At 53.5% G+C, this 21,352-nt stretch overlaps 1 protein-coding gene across 1 annotated transcript in view; it reads right to left on the bottom strand.

The window, feature by feature from the left end:
- Nucleotides 1-12,201, bottom strand: part of ABCC12 (ATP binding cassette subfamily C member 12) — a gene marked incomplete at both ends in the record, with an annotated part of 45,014 nt that extends 32,813 nt beyond the window's left edge. The window contains 8 exons of the mRNA XM_081118630.1: nt 1,523-1,630; nt 4,197-4,345; nt 6,388-6,535; nt 6,967-7,140; nt 8,493-8,726; nt 9,004-9,151; nt 11,058-11,213; nt 12,083-12,201. Of these exons, the coding sequence (XP_080974756.1) occupies nt 1,523-1,630; nt 4,197-4,345; nt 6,388-6,535; nt 6,967-7,140; nt 8,493-8,726; nt 9,004-9,151; nt 11,058-11,213; nt 12,083-12,201 (1,236 nt within the window). The remainder of the gene's footprint in view (nt 1-1,522; nt 1,631-4,196; nt 4,346-6,387; nt 6,536-6,966; nt 7,141-8,492; nt 8,727-9,003; nt 9,152-11,057; nt 11,214-12,082) is intronic.
- Between the last annotated feature and the right edge of the window lie 9,151 nt (nt 12,202-21,352).

The raw sequence follows: 21,352 nt of genomic DNA, 5'->3' as shown, positions 1-21,352 counted from the left end.
AGGGCAAGACATGCACAGATCATCTCTGAAATGTGGTAGGGACAAAGCTGGAGAGGGGCACCTGGCTCCCCATCCTAGAGGCCACGTCATCGACACCTGAGCTGAGCCTGTGAAGGTGCTGTGCAGGCAGAGACGAGAGTGGGCCCAGGGGGCAAGAGCTTTCTGCCCCGGGCACAGCCTAAGCCAAGGCAAGATGTTCAATAGCACAGTCTGCTGGAGCGGGGGTGGGGGTGAAACAGGCAACTCAGGGCTACTGAGGCCCAGAGCTCCAGGTGGGGAGGGGATAGGAAGTGAGGGGGAGATCTGAGGACCTGCTGACGGAGGGCCCAGCCCCACTCCTGAGGGGACAAGATTCAGTGACTTCCAGAAGGTGATACCAGTGTTCATGCCAACATTGTCACAGCTCTCAGGTGCTAGACACAGTCTGAATGCAAGGAGGACAGTGTTGGGAAAGGACAGTTTGCCCGAGTCACTGCGATAGTTCAGAAGAGAGACGATGAAGCACTGAACGAGGGTGAGGCTGCAGGGCCCGAGAGGAGCCTGAGGAGTCAAAAAGCAGCGCTGTCCACTGTCCTAGGCTAAGATATCCGGCACTGTCCTCTACACAATTAATATGGGGGTGCTGATTCTTGTCTTTTACTCAAAAAGTGATCCTACAACAGTGTACCTTCTAAACGATCTTACACATGGTGCCCTTTAAAATGGAGGGAACTAGTGACCGGGAGATGAGCGAGCTGGGCTCCCTTGGGTCAGTGTGGACGGTAGGGAGAGAGGGATTCAGACACTGAGGATGCCGGGGGTGGCGTCCAGACTTCTGGCTGCAGTGAGCAAGGCCTCCCGTCGGTTCACGGGCACGTGGGCATGCTCTTCTCTTGTCCGGAGTGCCCTCCTCCTTCGGTCCTTACCTCAACATCAGAACCACTTTATCTGCCCTCCTGTGGGTCACTTATTTCCTCTCTGTGTATGGCAGTTACTGGGGCACCTGCCCCTACACTTACTGGGGGCTCTTGAGAGTAAAGACTCTCCCTTCCTTGTACTTGCATTTCCCACAATGCCTTGTACGTAGGAAGCACACAGTCAGTCTTTGAGGAACAAATAATCGAGTGAGTAAAGCGACTAAGTGTTGCATGAATAGGGCGCCCCCCACCACTTCCATCGCCACACCCGTGACAGCACAAGCCAGACAGGCAATGGGGGGGGTGGCTCAGCGCAAGCCCAGCCCTGCTCCTGGAACAATTTAACATTTAGGGCTTCGATAAGGACTGAGGGTCAGTGGATCGTCCCTCTGTACAGAGACTCCATCTCACCTTTCCTAAAAGGGCGGACCACCTAGGAAACTCTATCCATACCCTCCTCCACGCACACTTACCCATCCAACTCTGCCCGGGGGCCTTCTCCCCATGTCCACCACGCCAGTGACCCAGCCCTCCAATGGGTTGACTCAGCCAGCTCCCCCGTATCTGGGAGTTTCCCCACCCAAAAATGAGATCTCTCATCCCTACTCACCCAGTGTTAGCTATACCTTCATTCTCCTTAGAGAGACACTGGCTTCGGCCGCTGCTTTGACGGAGAAAGGCAAGACTGCGATGGAGAACTTCATCATGTTGAACATGGTGATCACACTAAATGCCTGAGGAGCGAGAGAGATCGGGTTCAGGGCGGGTGGCCTTGGCTCTGAACCGTGATGTCCACAAGATCAGACGTACTCAGATGGGAGACCCTGGCATGGTTGGGATTCCCAGAGGAGCAATGTTTTTCATTTCATGGCTCAGAGATCAAGGGTTGGCAAATTAGGAACATGAACACCTTAATATATTTTGCTTTTGGATTTTCACCAAAATAGTGGAACTCTACTCCCTTGTCTCTGTCAATCCAGAGAGGACAGGCCCAAGGGAGAGAGGACAGGTCCGAAGGAGGCCTCTCACTGAGTGCCTTCGGAAACCTCCACCCAAACCACATTCGTACTCAAGACCCTTCCCTCAAAACCCTGTGTAGCGCTCCCCAAGTTGTTCCTTCTCTGAATTGCACCTGGCCCTTGGAATATGAGCCTCCTTCTCTGAACTACACATAGCCCCGGGGGTGATGGCAGAGGTTCCCGGGAAGGACCTGCTTGGCCCTGGCTGGCTTCTGAGAATGACCTCTGGCTCTCCCACCCTAGGGTCTGGCCTCCACGACCCACCTTCCCACACACCAGGGACAGATTTGAGAGCCTTTGTTCAACTGCCATCCCGCAAAAAATCACCTCCCCTCTTCACTGGGCCCTTCTCACTGAGCCTGGGCCATGGGCTGTCAATATCATAGAGGCCATGAAGACAGACTTCCTTGCTCGGGTGGCGCCCAGGGGTGAGTGGTCTACTCTCTCAGGCATCATCTTCTCATTTGTCCAACTTCTGATTGGCAGCACCTCCCTCACCACCCATTCAAGGGGTAAATCACACAACTTCCATTGACAAATTCGGAATGATCCTGCCTGCTGTTGAGTGAGCCCCATGGACAGGGCCCGGGCTTCAGCTAAGCCTCGTTAGTCCATTAAGAGAACAATGGAGGATGCTCCCTTCATCACATCTGGTCCTAAATCTATCTCCAAAGAGCTCAGGGCCCCAGGGCCAGGAGCACTGTCTTGGCTCAGGAAATACAGGCCTTGGGTGACAGACCACCTGAGCTGGCAGGTGGGACCGAGCACCTTGGGGCTGACCCCTTACAGACAGGCAGGCCTGGCAGAGAGGCCCACAGAAATGCCCACCTTGCGTTCAGGGACTCTGTTCTTGGTCTAGCCTTCTTCTAAATCATCGTTTTAGAAAATACTATGTATGTTCAATTTGGTTTCAAGTTAATTTGCTTGGTGGGTTGTTGGGGGGAAAACTTTTTGTTTGTTTGTTTGTTTGTTTGTGAACCATAAAGCAGTCACAGTAATGGGGAAGCATTCTGTCCAGGCCGTTCAGAGTCGAGGCTGGGTCCCAGCTCCTAGGCTGTGCAAGAGTAAACGGGCTCAGAGACGCTGAGGAAATGAAATCACCTCCCAGGAAGCGCAGGGGCACCCTTGCAGAGCACCCGTCTTCTCAAACACCCCATCCTCCCCTCAGGACCCCGGGCTTGGAGCAATTCCTCCCCCGGGAGCCTCCCTGTACTAGCTTTTCATTCTTTCTCTCCAAGTTTTTCTTGCTTTTGTTGACTTTCCTCCAACCACTTACCCTTCAGACAATGAGTTTACTATTTTAGTTGTCTGTCTCTTTAATCTACCCAGGGCCGTTTTCCCACCAGCTCAGTTTCTTTACCTTTGAAAGCACAGGCCCCTTTAAGACACCTGAGTGCCCTGCAGTCATCTCTGGGCTCCCCCTGACTCCCAGGCTGGGGGGAGCAGCAGTGCTCACAACCACAGGGACTCTCATTGCCCATTCACACCCCATAAAATCAAGGCAAGAGAGGCTCTGCATTTGCCATAAATCTGGCCCTAATCCCACATCACCTGTCCAGGACCCGCAACTCTGCCTGCCCAGGGAACCCCCACAAACTCTCCTTTGAGCAGTATCAACATGAATTAGACCCTCTGCCTTCTGCTTCTTTAACACAATCAGAGGAGCCCTAGACACAGACTGTGTGTGGCGGCCGGAGCTGGGGAGATAAACGCAGGGGTTAAGAACAGGCTCCAACGGGAGGGTGAATGGCGCCTGCGCCCACTGCCAGGCCCTACCGGAGCGCGCTGGGCCCACCGACCTGACGTCGGGCCTGCTGATCGGTTAGGACTCTCCCTGCGACAGACAGAAACAGCGGCCCCTCCGCGGTGAGGCGCCGCTCCGCATACTAGGGTGGCTATGACGAAAAGGAGAGGAGAGAGGTGGCGAGAACGCGGGACCCTGTTTGTGCACCGCTGGTGGGGATCTAACAGTGCAGCCACTGTAGGAAACAATCTGGCAGTTGCTTGTTTGGTTTCAATTTTGTTTTTCAAATGTTAGATTGCGTTGCAACGTTAACTGCGACCCTTGCCCCGCACGGACTGGAGGAGTTGCTGCGTGGCTCCCCTCATCACCCCCGCCCCCCCGCGCTTGTGTGTAAAAGTGTGAGCAACTCCTGCGTAGCCTGGCCCGTCCTCAGGGGGCGGGGTGGCCCGATGCCGGTGCAGGCAGAGGTGGGGGGAGCTGCCCACGGGCACCTGCGGGAGTCAGGTGCCCTAGAGGCCAGCTCGGGAGGCACCTTACCACGGGGGCGGTGAGCTTGCGTCTCAGGAGGATGTGGCAGGTGAAGGTCAACACGATGGCAATGGTGGAAGCAATGGGGGCCAGGGCGGAGTTTCCACTTTGGACAAATCCAGCTTTTTCCAGTAACTTCCTTTCCCTCTTCCTTATATCTGCAAAGTAGAAAACGGTCCACTGTGGTCTTGTTTTGCATGTCAAGCACCTGCCTGCTCCTCCTTGCAAATGTGTTAAGGTTTCCTGCTGTGAAGTTCAGATGGGAGGAAGCACAGGAAGCCAGGGCCCAAAGCCAGACGCTCTGCCGGCTGCAGTACTGGAGGGTTTCCAAGGCCACTTCCAATCCTGAGTCTCTGGGTATCCGGACTCGCACACTCAGATGCCTGTCCCTCCAGCCCACGTGCGTGCCCCTCTGGAGCATCTCTGGTTCCCTATGGCATTTTACCCATTTTATCTTACAGTTGATTCACATGTCCCCCCAGTCAGCACATTCTCATCTGATGTCTGCGACGTGCCAGGTGCTGTGCTGGGTGCTGGGAACAGAGTGGACAGGGTCTCAGCTCTCTCCCAGGAGGGCGATGGACACTAAACAACTAGACAAGGCCGTCACAGATTGTGTTGGGTGACAGGAAAGAGATGAGCAGGTGAAGTGATTCAGAGGGAGTGGTGGGGACTGGACCTTCTGGTCAAGAAGGCCGCTGAGTCAGTGACACCTAGAGGAGACCCAAAGTCAAGACAAAGTCCTCTTGGATGTGCAGCAGAAGATATTCCAGGCAGAGGGACAGCACCTGCCAAGGTCCTGAGGGTGAGGGAGTGCAGCTGTTGTTCTAAAACCACACAGAAGGTTCGAGTGGCCCAAGGGAGTCATCGGGTGTTGGGGTGAGATGAGATAAGGTCAGTGAGGTCAGCAGGAGCTGGGCCATGCTGGGTCTAATAGGGTGTAATAGGCCGGTGAAGGAATTTGGATTTCCTTTGAAGTCCTCACTTTCAATAATCTCAATGTGATGAGAAGCCACTAAAGATTTTCCAGCAGGGGAGGGAGGGACCTGATTGACATTAGAAAGGTCACTCAGGCTGCTGAGGGCCTAATGGACTTCGGCGGGGGGAGAGGACAGCAGGGGCTGCATCTGGAAATACTGCTGTAGCCCAGGAGAAAAACTGGCTTGGACCGCACTGGGGTGAAGTGAAGAGAGGCAGACAGACTCCAGGTATGCTGGAGGTAAAGCCGACAGACTTGGAGCTATTCTGAGCTCAGTTAGCTTGTCCCTCTTTCATCTTAAAAGCAGGGTCCCTTTCACTGATCACTGTGTACCTCTCACGGCCTTGCACACAGCAGCAACTTGGTAAATGCTTATTGACTTAATCTGACCTGTGTTAAACTGAATTAAGTCACATGGAAACAAATTTATTCCAATCAAGTCAATTGTACTGAAGTGAGTTCATGGGTGAGGAAGCGTTTCTGGGTCCTCAAAGCAGGTGCTGTGGAGTGGCCCGTGGCCCGACCTGGGCCCTTCCTTGGGCAAGCTCTTCCCTAAAACGCAGATACGAAGCTTCAGGCCCAATTACATGCTGGCCTAGAAGTGTAATTGTAGATCCGGGGAGTCAATTGTAACAGTGGTTCAGACCATTAACCGGCCAAGCACCTGAGTCTCTGTCAGCAATTATGTAAATGTTCCTGCAATTAGATTTGCATTTATATTTGATTGAAATGGTTTTAATATCGTCTTTCAGAGAGAAGCTATCTATGCATCCTCACGTTTGCGCAGAAATGTCAAGCCAGTGGGTCACCCAGTGACAATGAGGCTTCTGCAGGCATGGAGGGGATTATGTGTGAGTGTGTGTGTGTGTGTGTGTGTGTACGTGTAGACATCTTCTAACTCAAGGAAATAGCTTGAGACAGCTCTTCTGCTCACAATGTTTTAGTGGATTATTTTTGGAAAAGGTAACTAACTGGTCAGCACCAGCATCCATCTGCTCCAGTAAAGGACAAACCATATGGTACTCACCTTCTGAGCCCTGGCCTCACCAGAACAGATGCCTGTTTCTATTATAAAATCTCCCTGATCCTTTAAAGAGCCTGCGGGGCCACTCAGAGCCCCATCAGCCCCCTTCTGGCATGCCCAGCCCCAGGGACCTCAGGACCCCTTAGGAAGAGCCTGTTCTGCAGGGTGATTCTGCCTCAAGCCGCTGCACAGCCCACCTCGGATGGTCTTGGTGAAAGATTTCTCCCAGGCATACATTTTAATCAGCTTGATGCAGGTCACAAACTCATTCATGGTCTGAACCCGCTTGTCCGTCACCGAAATTGCTGATCTTCGGAAGGCTGAATTGAGCTTCGCCATAAACACCTGAAATCAAGATACAGATGCCGTTTTGGGGGAGAAGTGTGGAGCTGCAGCTGGCCTGAAGCCGAGGGGCTGGAGTAGCAGGGCCAGGAGAGGTCCTCAGGGAAGCTGGCCTGAGCGTCTCACCGGGCCCGCGGGTCCGGGGCCAGCACGCATGGGCCAGTGGCGTGGCTCCGCGGACCACGGGGTGCAGCCGGCGCCCGGGCTCTGACAAATGGGAGAAGCACACCTTGTCCCCTCCCCAGGACATTCAAATTCAAGCTTTGTGTTTGTTTCTAAACTACACTGTGCCCAGAAGAGCACGTCTGGGAGCACCGGGGGGCGCCGGCTCCGGGCCGAGCCTGGGAATGAAGCCGCCCGGCAGTGCGCGTGCGGGAGGCAGGCGCGGAGCGGGACGGTGGCAGGGACGGTGGCGGGGACGGGCCGCCCCGTACCTGGATGGGAATGAAGACGAGGTACACGGCTATCCCGACGAGCGCCGTGGGCCCCAGGATGAACACGGCGTACACCGCGCAGACACCCATGAGGACGGGGATGGTGGCTGGCAGGGGACAAAACAAGGCAGCTTCAAACAGGGAATAGCTATCGCTCGATAGCACATTGAGCACCTGGGAAGAAAGCACACGGGTCAGGCGGGGGCGGGTCAGCGGACACTGTCGCGGTGGCTGGGCGCCTGAGGAGGGGAGAGGGACACTGGGACCAGCACAGGGAGTCTTGTGGGCCTCAGTCCCGCCTGACCTGGAAGAGGCCAGGCTTCTGGACCTGAGCGCCCAGCCAAGGGCGGGAAGAGGCCGGCGCCGTCTCGGCTCGCTCCTCGCTGGCACGCTCGGCTCGGGGAGGGCAGCCCGTGCCAGCCAAAGACTGCGCCTCCTGGCCTCCTTTGTGGAGGGAGTGTGGCCATGTGACTATGTTAAGGGCAACGAGACTGAAGCCGAAGTGTCAGGTGGGACTTTGGGGATGAACTCTTAAGGAAGCCTGGGCCTTCACGCCCCCCCAACCAGCTATCTGAAGTGTGGCGGGGATGGCGCGGTCTCCAGCGTCTACCTTGAACCATCCTGGGGGCCATGTTCCAGGACAGTGGGGAAGAGGGATAGAAAGATCTAGAAGGCCTCAGGCCAGCTCTGCACTGACCTCTTCCAGACTCTTTGCAGACAGAGTGAAAGAGATTAATTTTGTTTAATCCATTGCTATAGAGGGTTATATGCAGCTGATGTAGCCTTAGTGGACACAGGTTGTCATGACCACACCTTGCGCCACCTGGGGTTCCCTGGACCAGAGGACTCTTCTTGTGTTCATGGTAAGGATTTCATTGCTAAGGATTAAGGGCTTAAGAAAATGTCAACTGTGAAGTCCAGCAGGCACGGTCTTTATTATGGCTTTGGCACCCCAAATACTACACAAATGGAATCCCAGATATATTGGTCAGTCAGTTTTATCACATGACTCTCGTAGGCTCTGTACCGCTCCCATGCCCTCACTGACAATCAAAAGGAGAGGATTTCCCGGCTGGTTTTGCTCAGTGGTTAGAGCGTCACCCCGTGCACCAGAGTCTCAGGTTCGATTCCCTGTCAAGGGCACATACCCCGGTTGCAGGCTCGATCCCCAGCCCAGGTCAGGGCGCGTGCAGGAGGCAACCAATCCATGTGTCTCTCTCACATGGATGTTTCTCTCTCCCTTTCCACCCTCCCCTCCATTCTCTCTAAAAAAAAATCATTGGGGGGGAGGGGACAAGGTCACCCCAAAGCCTAACTGGGACACAGAAGACTTCCCAAACTCTCCACCGTGACGCAGCTTGAATGGAGCCCTCCTTTCCCTGAATGCCTCCAGGGATTTGAGTCTCTACCACCTCACTGAGCAGGGAGATGGGGCCTAGGGGGCAGGACACTGCCAAAGGGAACACGCCTCACACATAGAACACTTAGGATGGCGTTTTCTAGGCCAGACTCCTGGACCAGCTTACCTCACCAAGAGAGATGCGTGTCAGCGTTTTGAAGGACACCAGGTTTTCGAACACCAGGGTGGAGGTGGCCACCTTCAGCCGGATCGCCGTGCGGTAATTGATGGCCCAGGCAAGGGACCAAAAGAGGACTTTGGTAAACTCGGTGGCAAAAAGGGCTACGCACAGGCCAACGCCCACCCAGACGTTCCTGGAGATGCTCTCAGTCTGCTGGAGGATTTGGTGAATGAGGACCGTCTGTAAAACAGCGCGGCGGGGAGAGGAGAGGGCCCCTGGGGCGCAGGCCGGGACGGGCGGCCTCCAGAATGTCAGCACGCAGGCTTGACAAGGCAAACTTTTTAATTAATTTCAGTGGCTGCTGCTGTGCTTGGCGGGGATTAGCTTTATGAAAATCTGCCCCCAAGGAGCTCAAAGATAATGACAATGCACTAAACCCACCAGCTTGTAGAGAATAACTAATGACATTCTCTGTCAGTCTGGGGACCGGGGGACAAGGCAGAGGGCCACCACTCACCGGCCCTATGGCTGCCATGGCGATGCACAGCATGTTGGCCAGGGTGCCCATCAACACCCGCGTCCTCTGAAACTGCCAGACCACTCGGCCCAGAGAGGCTTTCTCAGGACCTGCCCTTTCTACCTCTTGGTCCCAGAGGACTCGAAATCTGTGAGGGCGGAAGAGGAAGGAAGAAAGGGACTCAGGTTTCCACTTGCCCTTCTGAGCCACCCTGATGGTCACACCTTGACAGGGTGCATCGCACGACCCTCGCCCTGGACGGTGGCTCCAGACGAGGGGCACTAACTCTCCGTCTCCCTTACAGCATGGACAGGACGTGGGAGGGCCTGGCACTGGGCGCTTCCCAGGCTCCCATTTCCTGCTCCCGCTGCCCATCTCTGGCGCAATGCCAGCTCTGACGAAAGACAGCGGCAACGGAGAAATCAAGAGAAAAACCTTTTCTGGGTGGGAGGAGTCTGTCCATCTCAAAGATGAGAAAGAAGGACAGTGGGACGGGGGGGAGGGGGGAGAAGGGCCAGCCTGACACTGTGAAGGCCAGAGCTCCCGGGGAGGGGGTGAGATTTCTCTCCCAACGCAAAGGACTCCATTGAGGGCTTTTCAGCGGGCATGACCCGGTGACGCCGTCCTTCTAAAAACAGCCGCTGCCGTGAGAGAGTGGATGGTGGGGAAGCAAAGGCAAGAGCAGGGAGACCACAGTAAGAAATGTGGCGTCCAGGTGACATGCAGCCTGACGCTGGATGGAAGGAAACGGATTTGAGGAAAGATGGATGGAGAGAGACAAGAGAACCTACTGATGAATTCAATGTGAGTGCTTAGGGAGGGGGCGAAGGAGCCCAGGTTTCCGGCTTGGCCAAATGTGAGGGGAGGTTGCAGGGGTGGGAAAGGAGGAAGGCGGGGGGACCTTGTCAGTGGGGTCGAGGGTCAAGAATCCAGCTTCAGCTAGAAGGTGATTTAGATAGAAGATCCCCGCGCAGCTTCCCAAGAGGGACGCCGGGCAGAGGAGTTGAGCCTGGAGGAGGAACGTGGACTGAGCGCGTCATTAAGGCTGCCAGCTTGTGCTGGCGTTTAAGCCCTCGGAATGGACAAGATCCCCTAGGCACAGGACACAGCCTGGAAGAGGAGAGGATCTGAGTCGATGCTGGGTACGTGGAAGCAGACGTATTGGCCAGAGGGGTAAGAAACCCCGGCCCAGGCCCTGGTCCAGCCCCTTTCTTTCCACAATCACTGACAGTTTTCTCCAGACTGTAGGTTTTGGAAACTACCACGGACTGAGATTTCCGCAGCGCACAGTTGTAGACGGATTGCAAGACCGAGGCTGCAAGACCACGATGAGACTCCCCGCCCTTTAAGCACATGCTCCAGGCTGCGCCTTGCCTGTGGCCCCTGTGGCCAAAGGTGAGAAGACTTCCAGGGGAAACAAACGCAGAGAGGGCTGGAAGGCTTTCCCACGCCTGAGACATCATGGTCCGTCAGGACCTGAGCGCAGGGCAGGTGTTAGAAAGGATGACGCCCGGGAGCCGGGAGGAAGGAAACAACTGCTCGCCGGCAGGCCCACCCAGAAGCAGCGCCTGCGGGGCTGGGCGGGCCAGGGCCCGGGCACTTCCCCTGCGCAGGGTGCTGCTGCTTTAACATTTCTACAATGACCGTGAATTAGGCCGAATGTTTCTGCAAGTTGAAATTGTCAAGTACTGGCAGTTTCATTGGGTTCCACCTAAACCTGCTTTGTGAAACAAAAGTCCACCCACGGTTTTTAAAGGGCACAATGTGATGTCTGGAACTGCATGCGGCAGCACAGAGCGCCTGCAACCCCGCGACACCCGGCCAGGTGTCCTGAGCCTCAGGCCGCCCTGTCTCCCACCAAGTCTCCCCAGTCCTCACCTCCCCAGACACTGGACCAAGCTCAGGTAGCCCGGTCCACGCCTCAGCCACTGAGAAGGGCCACTAGGACCCGTGGGTGTCAATTTCCACACCTGGGAAATGGGAGCACTAAAGGGCTCACGGTCCCTCTCTGGGGCGGGATCCTCTCCTGAGATGACCCAAGTGAGTCCTGGTACCTTTTGGTGTTGGTGTCAGATGAGTCATACGGCGACAGTGGGGGCAGAGTGTCCATAGCCAGCATGTGCTTGTAGCTTCTAACCATCACTGGTGTGAGCCAGGAAAACGTGGCAAACGAGAGCAGCCCTGCGTCATCCACGGGGTTGGGCGCCAACCTAAGACAAATGAGACAGCGGTGTTCCAGGACATTGGGGCCGTTGCCCTCAGTCCCTGGTGCAAGTTCTTAACATCAGTAATAGCTGCAGCCATGCTCTGAACCTGTGACTTGCACCCACAGTTCTCTGAGCAGCAGTGTGATCGGACCAGCATGTGGGAGCCAATTGGTAAATTTTCAGGAATTTTGTGAGAGGATTGTTAAACATAGACAATATTAAAAATCAAATGACATAAATTTAAATAAATTATCTTAAAGACAAAGGCAATAAGTACTCAAAAGTCATCACTTCCTAATTATTTTATTAGATGTTATTAGTATCTATGCTCTTTAGATTATGTAAGTCTATTGTGTTGGTGTGAAGCCAACACCATATATAATAGGGTGCTAGTGAGCATCTCCTTAAATATTAGCCATTGTCTCCCTCTCACCCAAGGAGAGGAGGGGTCAAGAAGTGAGGGGTCCATGAATGAATAATGGTGGATGGATGAGTGGGAGGGTGGGAGGGTGGATGGATGGATGGATGGATGGATGGATGGATGGATGGATGGATGGATGGGAAGGTGGATGTGTGAGTGGATGGATGGATGGATGGATGGATGGATGGATGGATGGATGGATGGATGGATGGATGGGAAGGTGGATGGATGGGTGGGTGGGTGGATGGGTGGGTGGATGGGTGGCAGGGTGGGTGAATGAATGATGATGGATAGATGGGTGGACGATGGATAGATGGATGAATGGAAAGACAAAAGGACAAGCATAGAGAGCACAGTAGGGGGAACAGGGGCAGTCCCCACTCTTCTGATGGACTGGAAACTGTTCTTGGAAGTCCTGACCTGGCCTTCCCCCAGCCCTCCCCTGGCTTACCTTGCATAGGGTCTCACTGGGATCATGGTCTTCAGGCTGGGGTCATATCTCTCTGCAAAGGATCTCCGACGGCCTCGCCGATCCAGATCAGAGATGAGGTAGGGGCCTTCACCCACCATCCTGGCGGCAGCCTGGAGCCCTGGGCTCTAGGCCTAGGGACACTTTCACTCTGCAGCAGAGAGATGAGGGGGTTCAGTGAGAGATGAGAGCACTGCAATAGGATCAGTCAGTCTCTGTTCCGCCCCAACCAGCTCCCTTGCCCCAACCCCTCAGACATAGATTCGCCAATCAGCCTTCCACGTTTATGGGGGTGTGGCCATAAAGACACAAATAGGTTGAAAGTAACACTAATGGTACCAGGCCTATGCCCCAGGAGCCACAAGACTTCCATTTGTGAGTTCACCAGCAAGCCCTTCACAGCCTGCTCTAAGCAAAGTGCCAGCTCCCGCTCTTCTGGATTTTCTGCAGGAAGACGGTGCACGGCTGCCAGCTCCTGCAGGGGTGCTCACACCGAGAAAACTAAGAAAAGTGGCTTCTCTCCCTTAGGTGGATCCTTGGCTACCTGAATGAACACAGTCCAGCTCTGGACAGAGGGGCAAGAGGAGGAAGATCCAGACCCAGGCCCGGCCTCGTGCACGGAGTTTTCTCCCGCCTCCCACCTTCCCCGTCACTGCCGCAGCCCTGGGCGCGAACAGCCCAGCCGTGGCCGTGGCCGTGCCCTGACCACTGCCCGTGGCTCCCCACTGCCTCTGCGCCACTTCCCTGCCCACACGGCCCCGAGGGCTACCCAGAGAGTGAGCCCGAGCAGAGCAGATTAGCTGTTGAAGAAAGAGCTCATGGCAAGTTCTAAAACCTAACAGAGATTATTTTGGAGAGAGAACCATGGAATCCCAGAATTCAAAGAATCCAGGAAGACACCGGATGTGGCTCAGTCAGTGTTTCCAGTGAGAATTCCCTTCTGGCCAACCGGACCCGGGTTCAACAAGCTTCGGGGAGCGGCCAAGACGGCCCTCACATGGGGTTTCTATAGACAACAGCTGACCCGAGTCTGCTTGTGGGGAAATATGAGACAAACCAAAGGAAGGAACATTCTACAGAACACTGTTCTGTGCACTTCAAAAGTGTTAGTTACCACAGAAGACAAAGACGGGGGAGGGAACATTTCACATTAAAGGCAACTAAAGAGACGTGACAGCGAAAGCAACACGTGATGCTGTGTTCGATGCTGGCCCGGGAGGACACTGAGGATGGACTGCAACCGGGGACTTGAATCTGGCGGTAGATCTGGTAAACAGCATTCTACCAGAGTAAGTTTCCTCACTTTCAGAATCGTTTGATAATAATTTTGGTAACTCTCATGTGAGGGAACGTCCTTATTCTTAGGAAATGATACTGAAGTATTTAGAGATCACGGAGCAGACCTGTGCTCCCTCCCAGACGTGTCAGGAAAGCCATGATTACGCCCGAGGAAAGCCAAGGTGGCCTCGTGTTCACCTGCAAGTCGGAGTGGAGGGTAGTTAGGACCTTCTAACATTATTCTTGTTGCTTTGCTGTAAGTTTGAAATCATTTCAAAATAAAAAGTTTAACCTTTTTCAAGAGCTAGCCCCCCAGGCATGGGTTGTTTTCCTTCCGTGGCACTGCGCGTGCTTTCCCGGCTTGGAGGTGCCACGCCAGGCATCGCTGGCCCCCAGCAGCCAGCCCGGGCGACGCTCCTCCCTGTCCAGCTGCCCCCGACCCTCGGACTCTGGTCCTTTCCGAGGGCTGGGCCTCCCTGTCTGTCCGTGGAGACTGCTCACCTATGACTTCTATGAGTCCCTCGCTTTTTTTTGAATCTACACCCAGGGATACTTTTTTCCATTGATTTTTTTTAGAGAGAGTGGAAGGAAGGAAGGAGGGGGGGAGAGAGAGAAACATTGATATGGGAGAGATGCATCGATTGGTTGCCTCCTGCACGCTTCCTGACCAGGGCCTGGGATGAAACCACAACCCAGATACGTGCCCTTGACGGGGAGTCAAACCAGAGACCCCTCAGTCCATAGGCCAACGTTCTAACCTCTGAGCGCACTGGCCGGGGCTGATTCCCTCACTTTTCTAATGGCAAAGTGTCCTGGCAGCAATCGGGCATCAGCTTGCCTGGAGGCTCCAGACTCCAAGAAGCCAGACACAGGGGACCTGCATTCCCGGCCAGGTCAGGGAATCAAGCCCGGGAGTTGGTGTGGGCACAGTGCCTTGAGCACGGCACCCACAGGGAAGCTAGACTCCCGCGGGGCTCGGAGGCACGGCAGCTGGAACGGCACTTGGAACGGCACTTTGCTAAATTTGGCAGTCCCTGGGGAAAGGAGACTTTCAGAATCAGGAAGTCTGCTTTGGCTAATGTCTCTATCCCGTCTGTCATGCCATCCTCTGCCAGGAGTGAGGCACTGCCTGGAGGGATCAATCTGCTTCCTGGGGCCCTGGGGTCCTGGGGTCCTGGGGTCCTGGGGTCCTGGGGTCCTGGGGTCCTGGGGTCCTGGGGTCCTGGGGTCCTGGGGCAGGGCGGGGCGGGGCCGGGAGGGGCCGGGCTGCTGATGGAGCTGGGAGGAGGGAGCACCTGGGCATGGTGGCCCCTCGATTCTTCCTGGCCTGCCTTCTCCCCTGGGAGCATCTGGGGGTGGACAGGAGTGGGAACAGGTCCCTGTGCATGTGTCCTTCTGCTTGCTGGAGGGGTGTCCTCACCTGACCTTAACAGGCCCCACAAAGCAGAAGCAGGAAGGTCTCTGCTCAGAGCACGGGACCTAAACCGGTGAATTGCGTACCACATACAACTCACAGGTCCATTTTCTTTGGGCTGTGCTATTTTTTATTTTTATTTTTTATTTGAATTAGGAGATACCACAGTAAAAGAAGACCTGTGGCTTGTCAAATTCAGGAGCGCTCTATGCCTGTGTGGCTACAATCGGCTCATGCTGGCAGTGTCCACCCCTCTCTGACAGGGCATACAGGCTCCCATTTGCCACAGTCCCCACCGCTCCTCATTGTCCCCGACTCTGGGGCTCTGAGTGACTTGGCATTTACTATCATATTTGCACTACTCTCTTCCTTATAGTAGACTCATTTTTCTCTTTCCTTGTTTCTCTCCAAAGAGGGAGGGCCAAAGACATCTAGAGGACATTTCAGGAAAAAACGTTTTCCGCTTTGCTCGATTATGTTCTATTTTTGCCTCTCTAACCCAGAAAATGAACAATGAACGATATCTTGTTTGAGGACTGGATTCTAAGCTTTCGTTGCTGCCCAGAACGGAAGCCCTTCCTTCGGACTCCCCTGAACCAACCGAATGCGGGTGCACGTTTAATCACAAAACCCTTCCTGTTCTTTCTTAATCTGTTCATTTTTAATTGAAAGCCACCCAAATTACCAATAGCTGATGGTCACCTTCCCCCAATTCTCACAGGCCCTTCCTCCAGTGTCTGTCCCTCACCTCTCCTGTCTGTCCTCTCCAGCTGTCCCCAGCACCCACGTGGCAGCTGGACCCGGGAGGAAGACCCTCGAGTGATGTGTGGCTGGCGTAGGAGAGGGAGGGAGGAGGTGGGGAGAGGGCGCAGTGAGAGAACACAAAGCCTGGGGGTGCAGAATGGGGGCTTTGCTAAAGTGCTCTCACCCCCAGAGGCCCCAAGGTTGACCAGTGATGGTCTCTTCAAATGAGATCACCCATTCAGTTAGAGAGGTTTGGACCAGACAGGAAAAATGAGAACTCCTGTTTTACACCCGGGTGAGCCACGCAATAGTGGACTATGAATTCAAGGTTTTTAAGAATAAATCAAGTCATTAAATTGTGAACAGTACAGTGCGAGTGTGTGAGTGTGAGAGTGTGTGCGAGTCTGTGTGTGTGTGAGTCTGTGTGAGTCTGTATGTGAGTGTGTGTCTCTCACAGGTTGGAAAACCTGTCTGGGCAATGCTACTTTTCCTTTTATGATACTGAGGGCTCCAAAACTGGAAGTGCGCCAGGCCTCCCGTATGCTCTGGGAGACCCCAAGTCCCTGCCTCCTCCCGCATGGCAGCCTGTGCTGGGATGAGAGAAGGCCCCTGGGCTAACCGAGACTGACTCCTGCAGAGAGGAGCTTTACCTGCGCAGGAAGCACTGGTGTCCTGAGGACCAGAGGGAGAAGAGGAGGGGTCAGAGGCACGGGACTCAGAGGATGTTGCCTGGGTTCCTCTGCCCGCCACCTGTTTGACTTGCCTTGTCCCACCTGCCTTGAGCCCTCCTCTCCAACTGCCCCATTCAACTGCCGCTCCCACCACGCCTGGGGAGGGAACGCTGGGGGCCCAACATTCCTTCTGCCCACATTAAAGGGCACTACCCCCCAGGAGGGCCATGGCCTGGTCAGCAACGTCAGAGCTCCTGCTCTATGCTGGCACAGTCACCCTCCCCAGCCTGTCACTCACAGCTTTCTGTAAGAGGAGGAAAACTCCTGGCCCCATCCTATACATGAGGTGACCAGGGAACAGAAGGCTTTCCTGGCAGGCTTTGGGCAAGACTGACCAGCAGCTGGGTCCTGCCTCACCCTGGGCCTGCCTCCCAGCAGGATGCTTTTCCCACTGTGTTCCTGCAACGTGGAGGCAATTCAGAGGTCAGGGATGGGAGGGGAATCCAATCTTCAAACAGACTCCTTCATGCATTCCCCATTCATTGAACCAAAAATAAACCACAATTTGAGCTCAATTTTTTTTTTTAATTAAAGGAAAGTCTGGGACTGGTACCAACAGCTAACACTTGAATATAAAATGGTCCTGTTTGTTGCATTTCGAGCTTTCCACACTCTGGAGCACGGGTCTTTTCCAATTTCCCAAGCCCCTCTAAGTGCCTGGCATGGTGCTTGGCTCAGAACAGGTGCCCAACCTCGGAGCTGGCTGAAGGGTTCCACAGTGGCCAATGGTTGGAAAGGAGCAATATCTCTAGGTTCAGATATAACAAACCTTGATTTATTTTTAAGAATAATTTAGACACGTTAGAAGACCCTTTTTACCTAACTCACGTGGATTTTATGACAAATTTGCTGTAGCGTTTTAAGCCTTCCTGAATCCTCTCTCTACTCATACCCTGGTGGCTACCTCCCCCTGCCGGCCGTTTCTGGGAGGTAACTCGCAGAGGAGGGGCCCTCACCCAAGAGGATGCTTCTCTTCCCGCCCAAAGGGGAGAAGGGAAACGGGGAGGCCTATGGACAGTGTCAGTGCGGAAAACAGATCCGGTAAGGAAGGTCCATAGGTCTCTTTGTTATTCCAGTGTGTTCTCAGAATAGTGTTTCTAATGCATAAAAAACAGGGTTATCAAAATATGCATTAAAAAACAAAATTGGATATTGTAGCACATGCTTCTACATTGACGTACTAGTAACATGATCTGGCAGTGAGTCTAAAACCAGTCTAATTTCAAAGCAGCGGTGCACAGAAATGATGCTTTGGGAAATCTGACACAATTGAAATGAGATTTGAAAGTGCCTATGACTTCATTTGTGACCAAGTCACAAGTACTGCCAGTGCCGGCACGGTTCGCTGCCTCGTTCCTGGTGAGTGGAAACGCCACCCAAGCTCGTGGCTCCCCTGAGCCCGGCTGAGGAGTCCGTGGACCACAACCTCAGGACATCTGGACCCATGATCTCTGAAGTTGCTTCTGACTCCAACTCAGCTGGATTCCACAGAATTGTTTAAATGAGACAGGGACAGTCTAGGGGATACTTAGGATAATGGAGTAAAACTTTACTATCTTAACAGCTGGCACCAGACTGTATCCAAGAGTGAAACTATTGCTTGGAGTGGGGCCTCAGTGTGCCTCTTGGGGTGGACAATGGGACCCCCATGGCTTGCTGGGTAAGAAAAGGCATTCAAAGCGAGAATTGAACTGCCGTGCGGACACTGGTCCAGGAACATGAGGTGGGGGCAGGGAGAACCCCGAGGATCACAGCATAGGGCACCCAGGAAATCAGAGCCCAAGAGGGTGGAAATGGAGAGACTCTTTAAGGAGATGGGAGCTAGATATTCAAGTGGAAGTTGTTGAGATACTGGGGTAGAAACCCCTCCTTTAGCCCAGCACTTCATTGACATGTACAAAGGAAACAAGGCAGTTCTCCCTCTGGGTCAATGAGACGGAGAGATGCCGAGCTTTACGGCTTAGGGAGATACTCAGGGGATCAGAACCGAGAGAGGTCATAAAGATAAAAGTGCCCCAAGAATATGGGATACACAGTGCATGCCATTAGAATGGGGGTTGGACCCCTCCTCTCTAGGTCATATGTGACAGAACCAACCTCTGGGCCCTGAGAGTGTGGTCCCAGATCAGCAGCACCAGCAACATCTGGGAGGTTGTTAGAAAGACAAATTCTTGAGCCCCATCCCAGACCTATTGTGTCCGGAAGTACGGGGTGGGGCCCAGCAAGCTGTTTTTACCCCTGAGGGCCATCCTGACACCAGCCAGGTGTGATGACCCTGCCGTGGGCCCTGTATGTTCATAATGGCATAACCCAGGCTCACATCTCCCGTGGAAGTCATGCAACCCAACTTCCCACCATGAGGGCTCCCTGATACCACTAGGCCTTGCAGGACTACTCCTGGGGTCTGGGGATACCAACCCTGCCCCACAGCCCACACAGGGGGCAGTTTTTGGAGTGCACTAAGGCTCCCAGCCATGGGGAGCTCCCTGCCCCCCAAGACAGCCCCTCCCTGGTGGGACCTTTCCTGTGATCTGCTTGTCGGTGCCTCCTGGGTCTGGGGCAGCCCTGGAGCCACTTCTCAAAGTCCTTCAGGTAAAGGAAGACTGACGTTGAGCCCTTCCCTCTTCCTGCCGGGCCCCTCTCACGACTGATTTTCAGGCCCCCTACTGGTTGTCCTTCGAAGACCCATTTACCAGTGTTTCTCTTAAAATAGAGTGTCTGGAGCTAGAGGCAGGGGGCAGGGCAGAGGCAATGGGAATATCGCCTTCATCTGACTGCCTACTGTGGACCACATCACATAGTTGTGCTGAAGTTGTTAAGCAGAGGGCTAACCCCTGAGGACAGATGAAGGATGTGAGAACCCCTGGGCATCCTCCCCACTAGGGAGTAATTGAAAATGCACATGAGCCCTGGTGGATGTGGCTCGGTTGGGCATCGCCCTGTTCAATTCCAGTTGGGGAACAAGCCCGGGTTGTAGGCTCGATCCCCAGTAAGGGGTGTGCAGGAGCAGGAGACAGCCGATGGTTGTTTCTCTCCTCCTCTCCCTCCCTCTCTAAAATTAAAAAAAAAAAAAAATTTAATAAAAAAACCCTGGCCAGTTTGTCTCAGTGGTCAGAGCACTGGCCCTCGAACTGAAGGGTCTCACTCGGGTTCAATTCCCGGTCAAGGCTGTGGGCTCGACCCTGGAGACCTGGTCATTCCTCTCTGTCTTTTCCCCTCCCTTCCACTCTCTCTAGAAAATCAAAGGAAAAAATATCTTTGGGTGAGGATTTTAAAAAAAGATGAAAATGCAATAATAGCAAACCAGCAAATAAATATAAGGAAGTAGAACCAAGTTCTACTTTCTCTCATTACATTTATTTTCGTATTATTTTTAAAATATCAACTCTTAAAATTTTATTACAAAATAGTTCTGGTGACCTAAAATATATAAATAAAGAACTGTTTAAAGAAAACAAATCTCATCATTCAGGTTAAAAAATAAAATATTGCCATTGCTGTTTAAAAAATACATATATACTATTTTTCAAAAAGTTTTGCTTTATTGCTGCCAGGAGCCACGGGTTCTCAAGTCTTGCTGCACATTAGATTCCCTAAAGCTCAGTCTCCACCCCAAACCAATGAAATGAGAACGCCTGGAAGTGGACATCAGTACTTTTTAAATTTTGGACGACTCCAACGTGCAGCCAAGGTTGAGAACCCTTCCGGGAGACAGGCTGCTGCCAGGGAAGGGGGCTGGGGCCCTGAGGATGGGGTGGAAATGGGCCTGTTTCCTGTCTTCTGACTGGGGGTCAGCACTTCCCCTGGCAGGTTTCTGCGGATCTAGATCTGAAACCCAAGCAACCTCCCCCACATTTTGGGGAGGAGACTGCCATCTGCTGGCCATAAGGAACATGTTTGCAAGGTCCTGTCCCACATGCGCTGCACGGTTGCCCCAGGGCAGCTCTGGGAGGGGACAGGCAGGCGGACTAGAGGCACCTTCAACCTGTAGACCCTGCAGGGCTGTGATGAGATGCGGGATTTGTTTGCTGTTCTCTGCCTGGAAGAGCCTTTCCTCTCCCAATCCCTTTCATCTGAGCAAAGGTTTGTCCATTTTTCAGCAAAACGCAACCTCACCTCCACCAGGAAGCCCCCTCTGACCTCATCTCCTACACCCTTCCTCGCCTCCTTACTTGGTTCTGTTTACTTGTTTACTGTTTACTCATGCTCACGAGGGCAAAATCCATGAGGACAGAGACATCATTGCACCCCCAGCACCTACCTCAGTGCAAGAAACAGAGTAGGAAATATTTGTTTACTGAATTTTTTCTTATGGCAAAATCAGACACTGTAATCTGAAAACAAAACAAAAATCCTTTAAACATATTTCCCCACAACAGTGAGGTCTCCCTAGAATTGAAAATAATTACCTCTTTATTTATATACTTCTAACAACTGGGGGGAGCAACAAATGGTCTTATTAACAGTTGTCATATGTTATGAATTAACTCTTTATTCCACCCACCTATGCTCTAGTCAGTAAACAAACATATGGCAGACAGCTTCTGCTTGGGGCCTGTCCAGCCTCCATACCCACTCCTTCATTCATAGGAACACCCTGGCTTTATTTTGGAGAAACAACCCCTTCCATTCTCAGTTTCTGTGACTCAGGGCAGCGGAGCCCATCCCCAGGCCCAGGTGTGGGCATGTGATTGTATTCCAACAGCCTGGCACATGACTGGTTCAGGGCTGAGCACGTGACCTGAGTCAGCCTAATTAGATCTAGCCCAGGAGCTTCTGCTGGGGTCACTGAGGACTCCAGATCCGGGGGTGCTGAGCTGGTGGGATGTGAGCCTAGTGCTGCTGGCAGCCATTCTGCCACCATGAGGAGGGAGGCGGCCAGAGAGTGAAGCCAAACAAAGGAAAGCAGAGCTGAGAGAAGAGGCAGCGTCTGCGAGGCAGCTGTCTTCACACTGGCACCAACCGGAACTTCTCCTGGACCTTTCCATTGCCTGAGCCAATGAAGTCCCTCTCCCAGAAATCAGTTTGAGGGGGTTCCCGTCCCCTGCAGCTAAAGGAGTACTAGCTAAGGTAGAAAGCAGAACA

Source organism: Miniopterus schreibersii, assembly GCF_964146895.1.
Source record: "Miniopterus schreibersii genome assembly, chromosome: 18".
Classification (NCBI taxonomy): Eukaryota; Metazoa; Chordata; class Mammalia; order Chiroptera; family Miniopteridae; genus Miniopterus; species Miniopterus schreibersii.
This window is presented reverse-complemented; position numbering and strand designations above follow the sequence as displayed.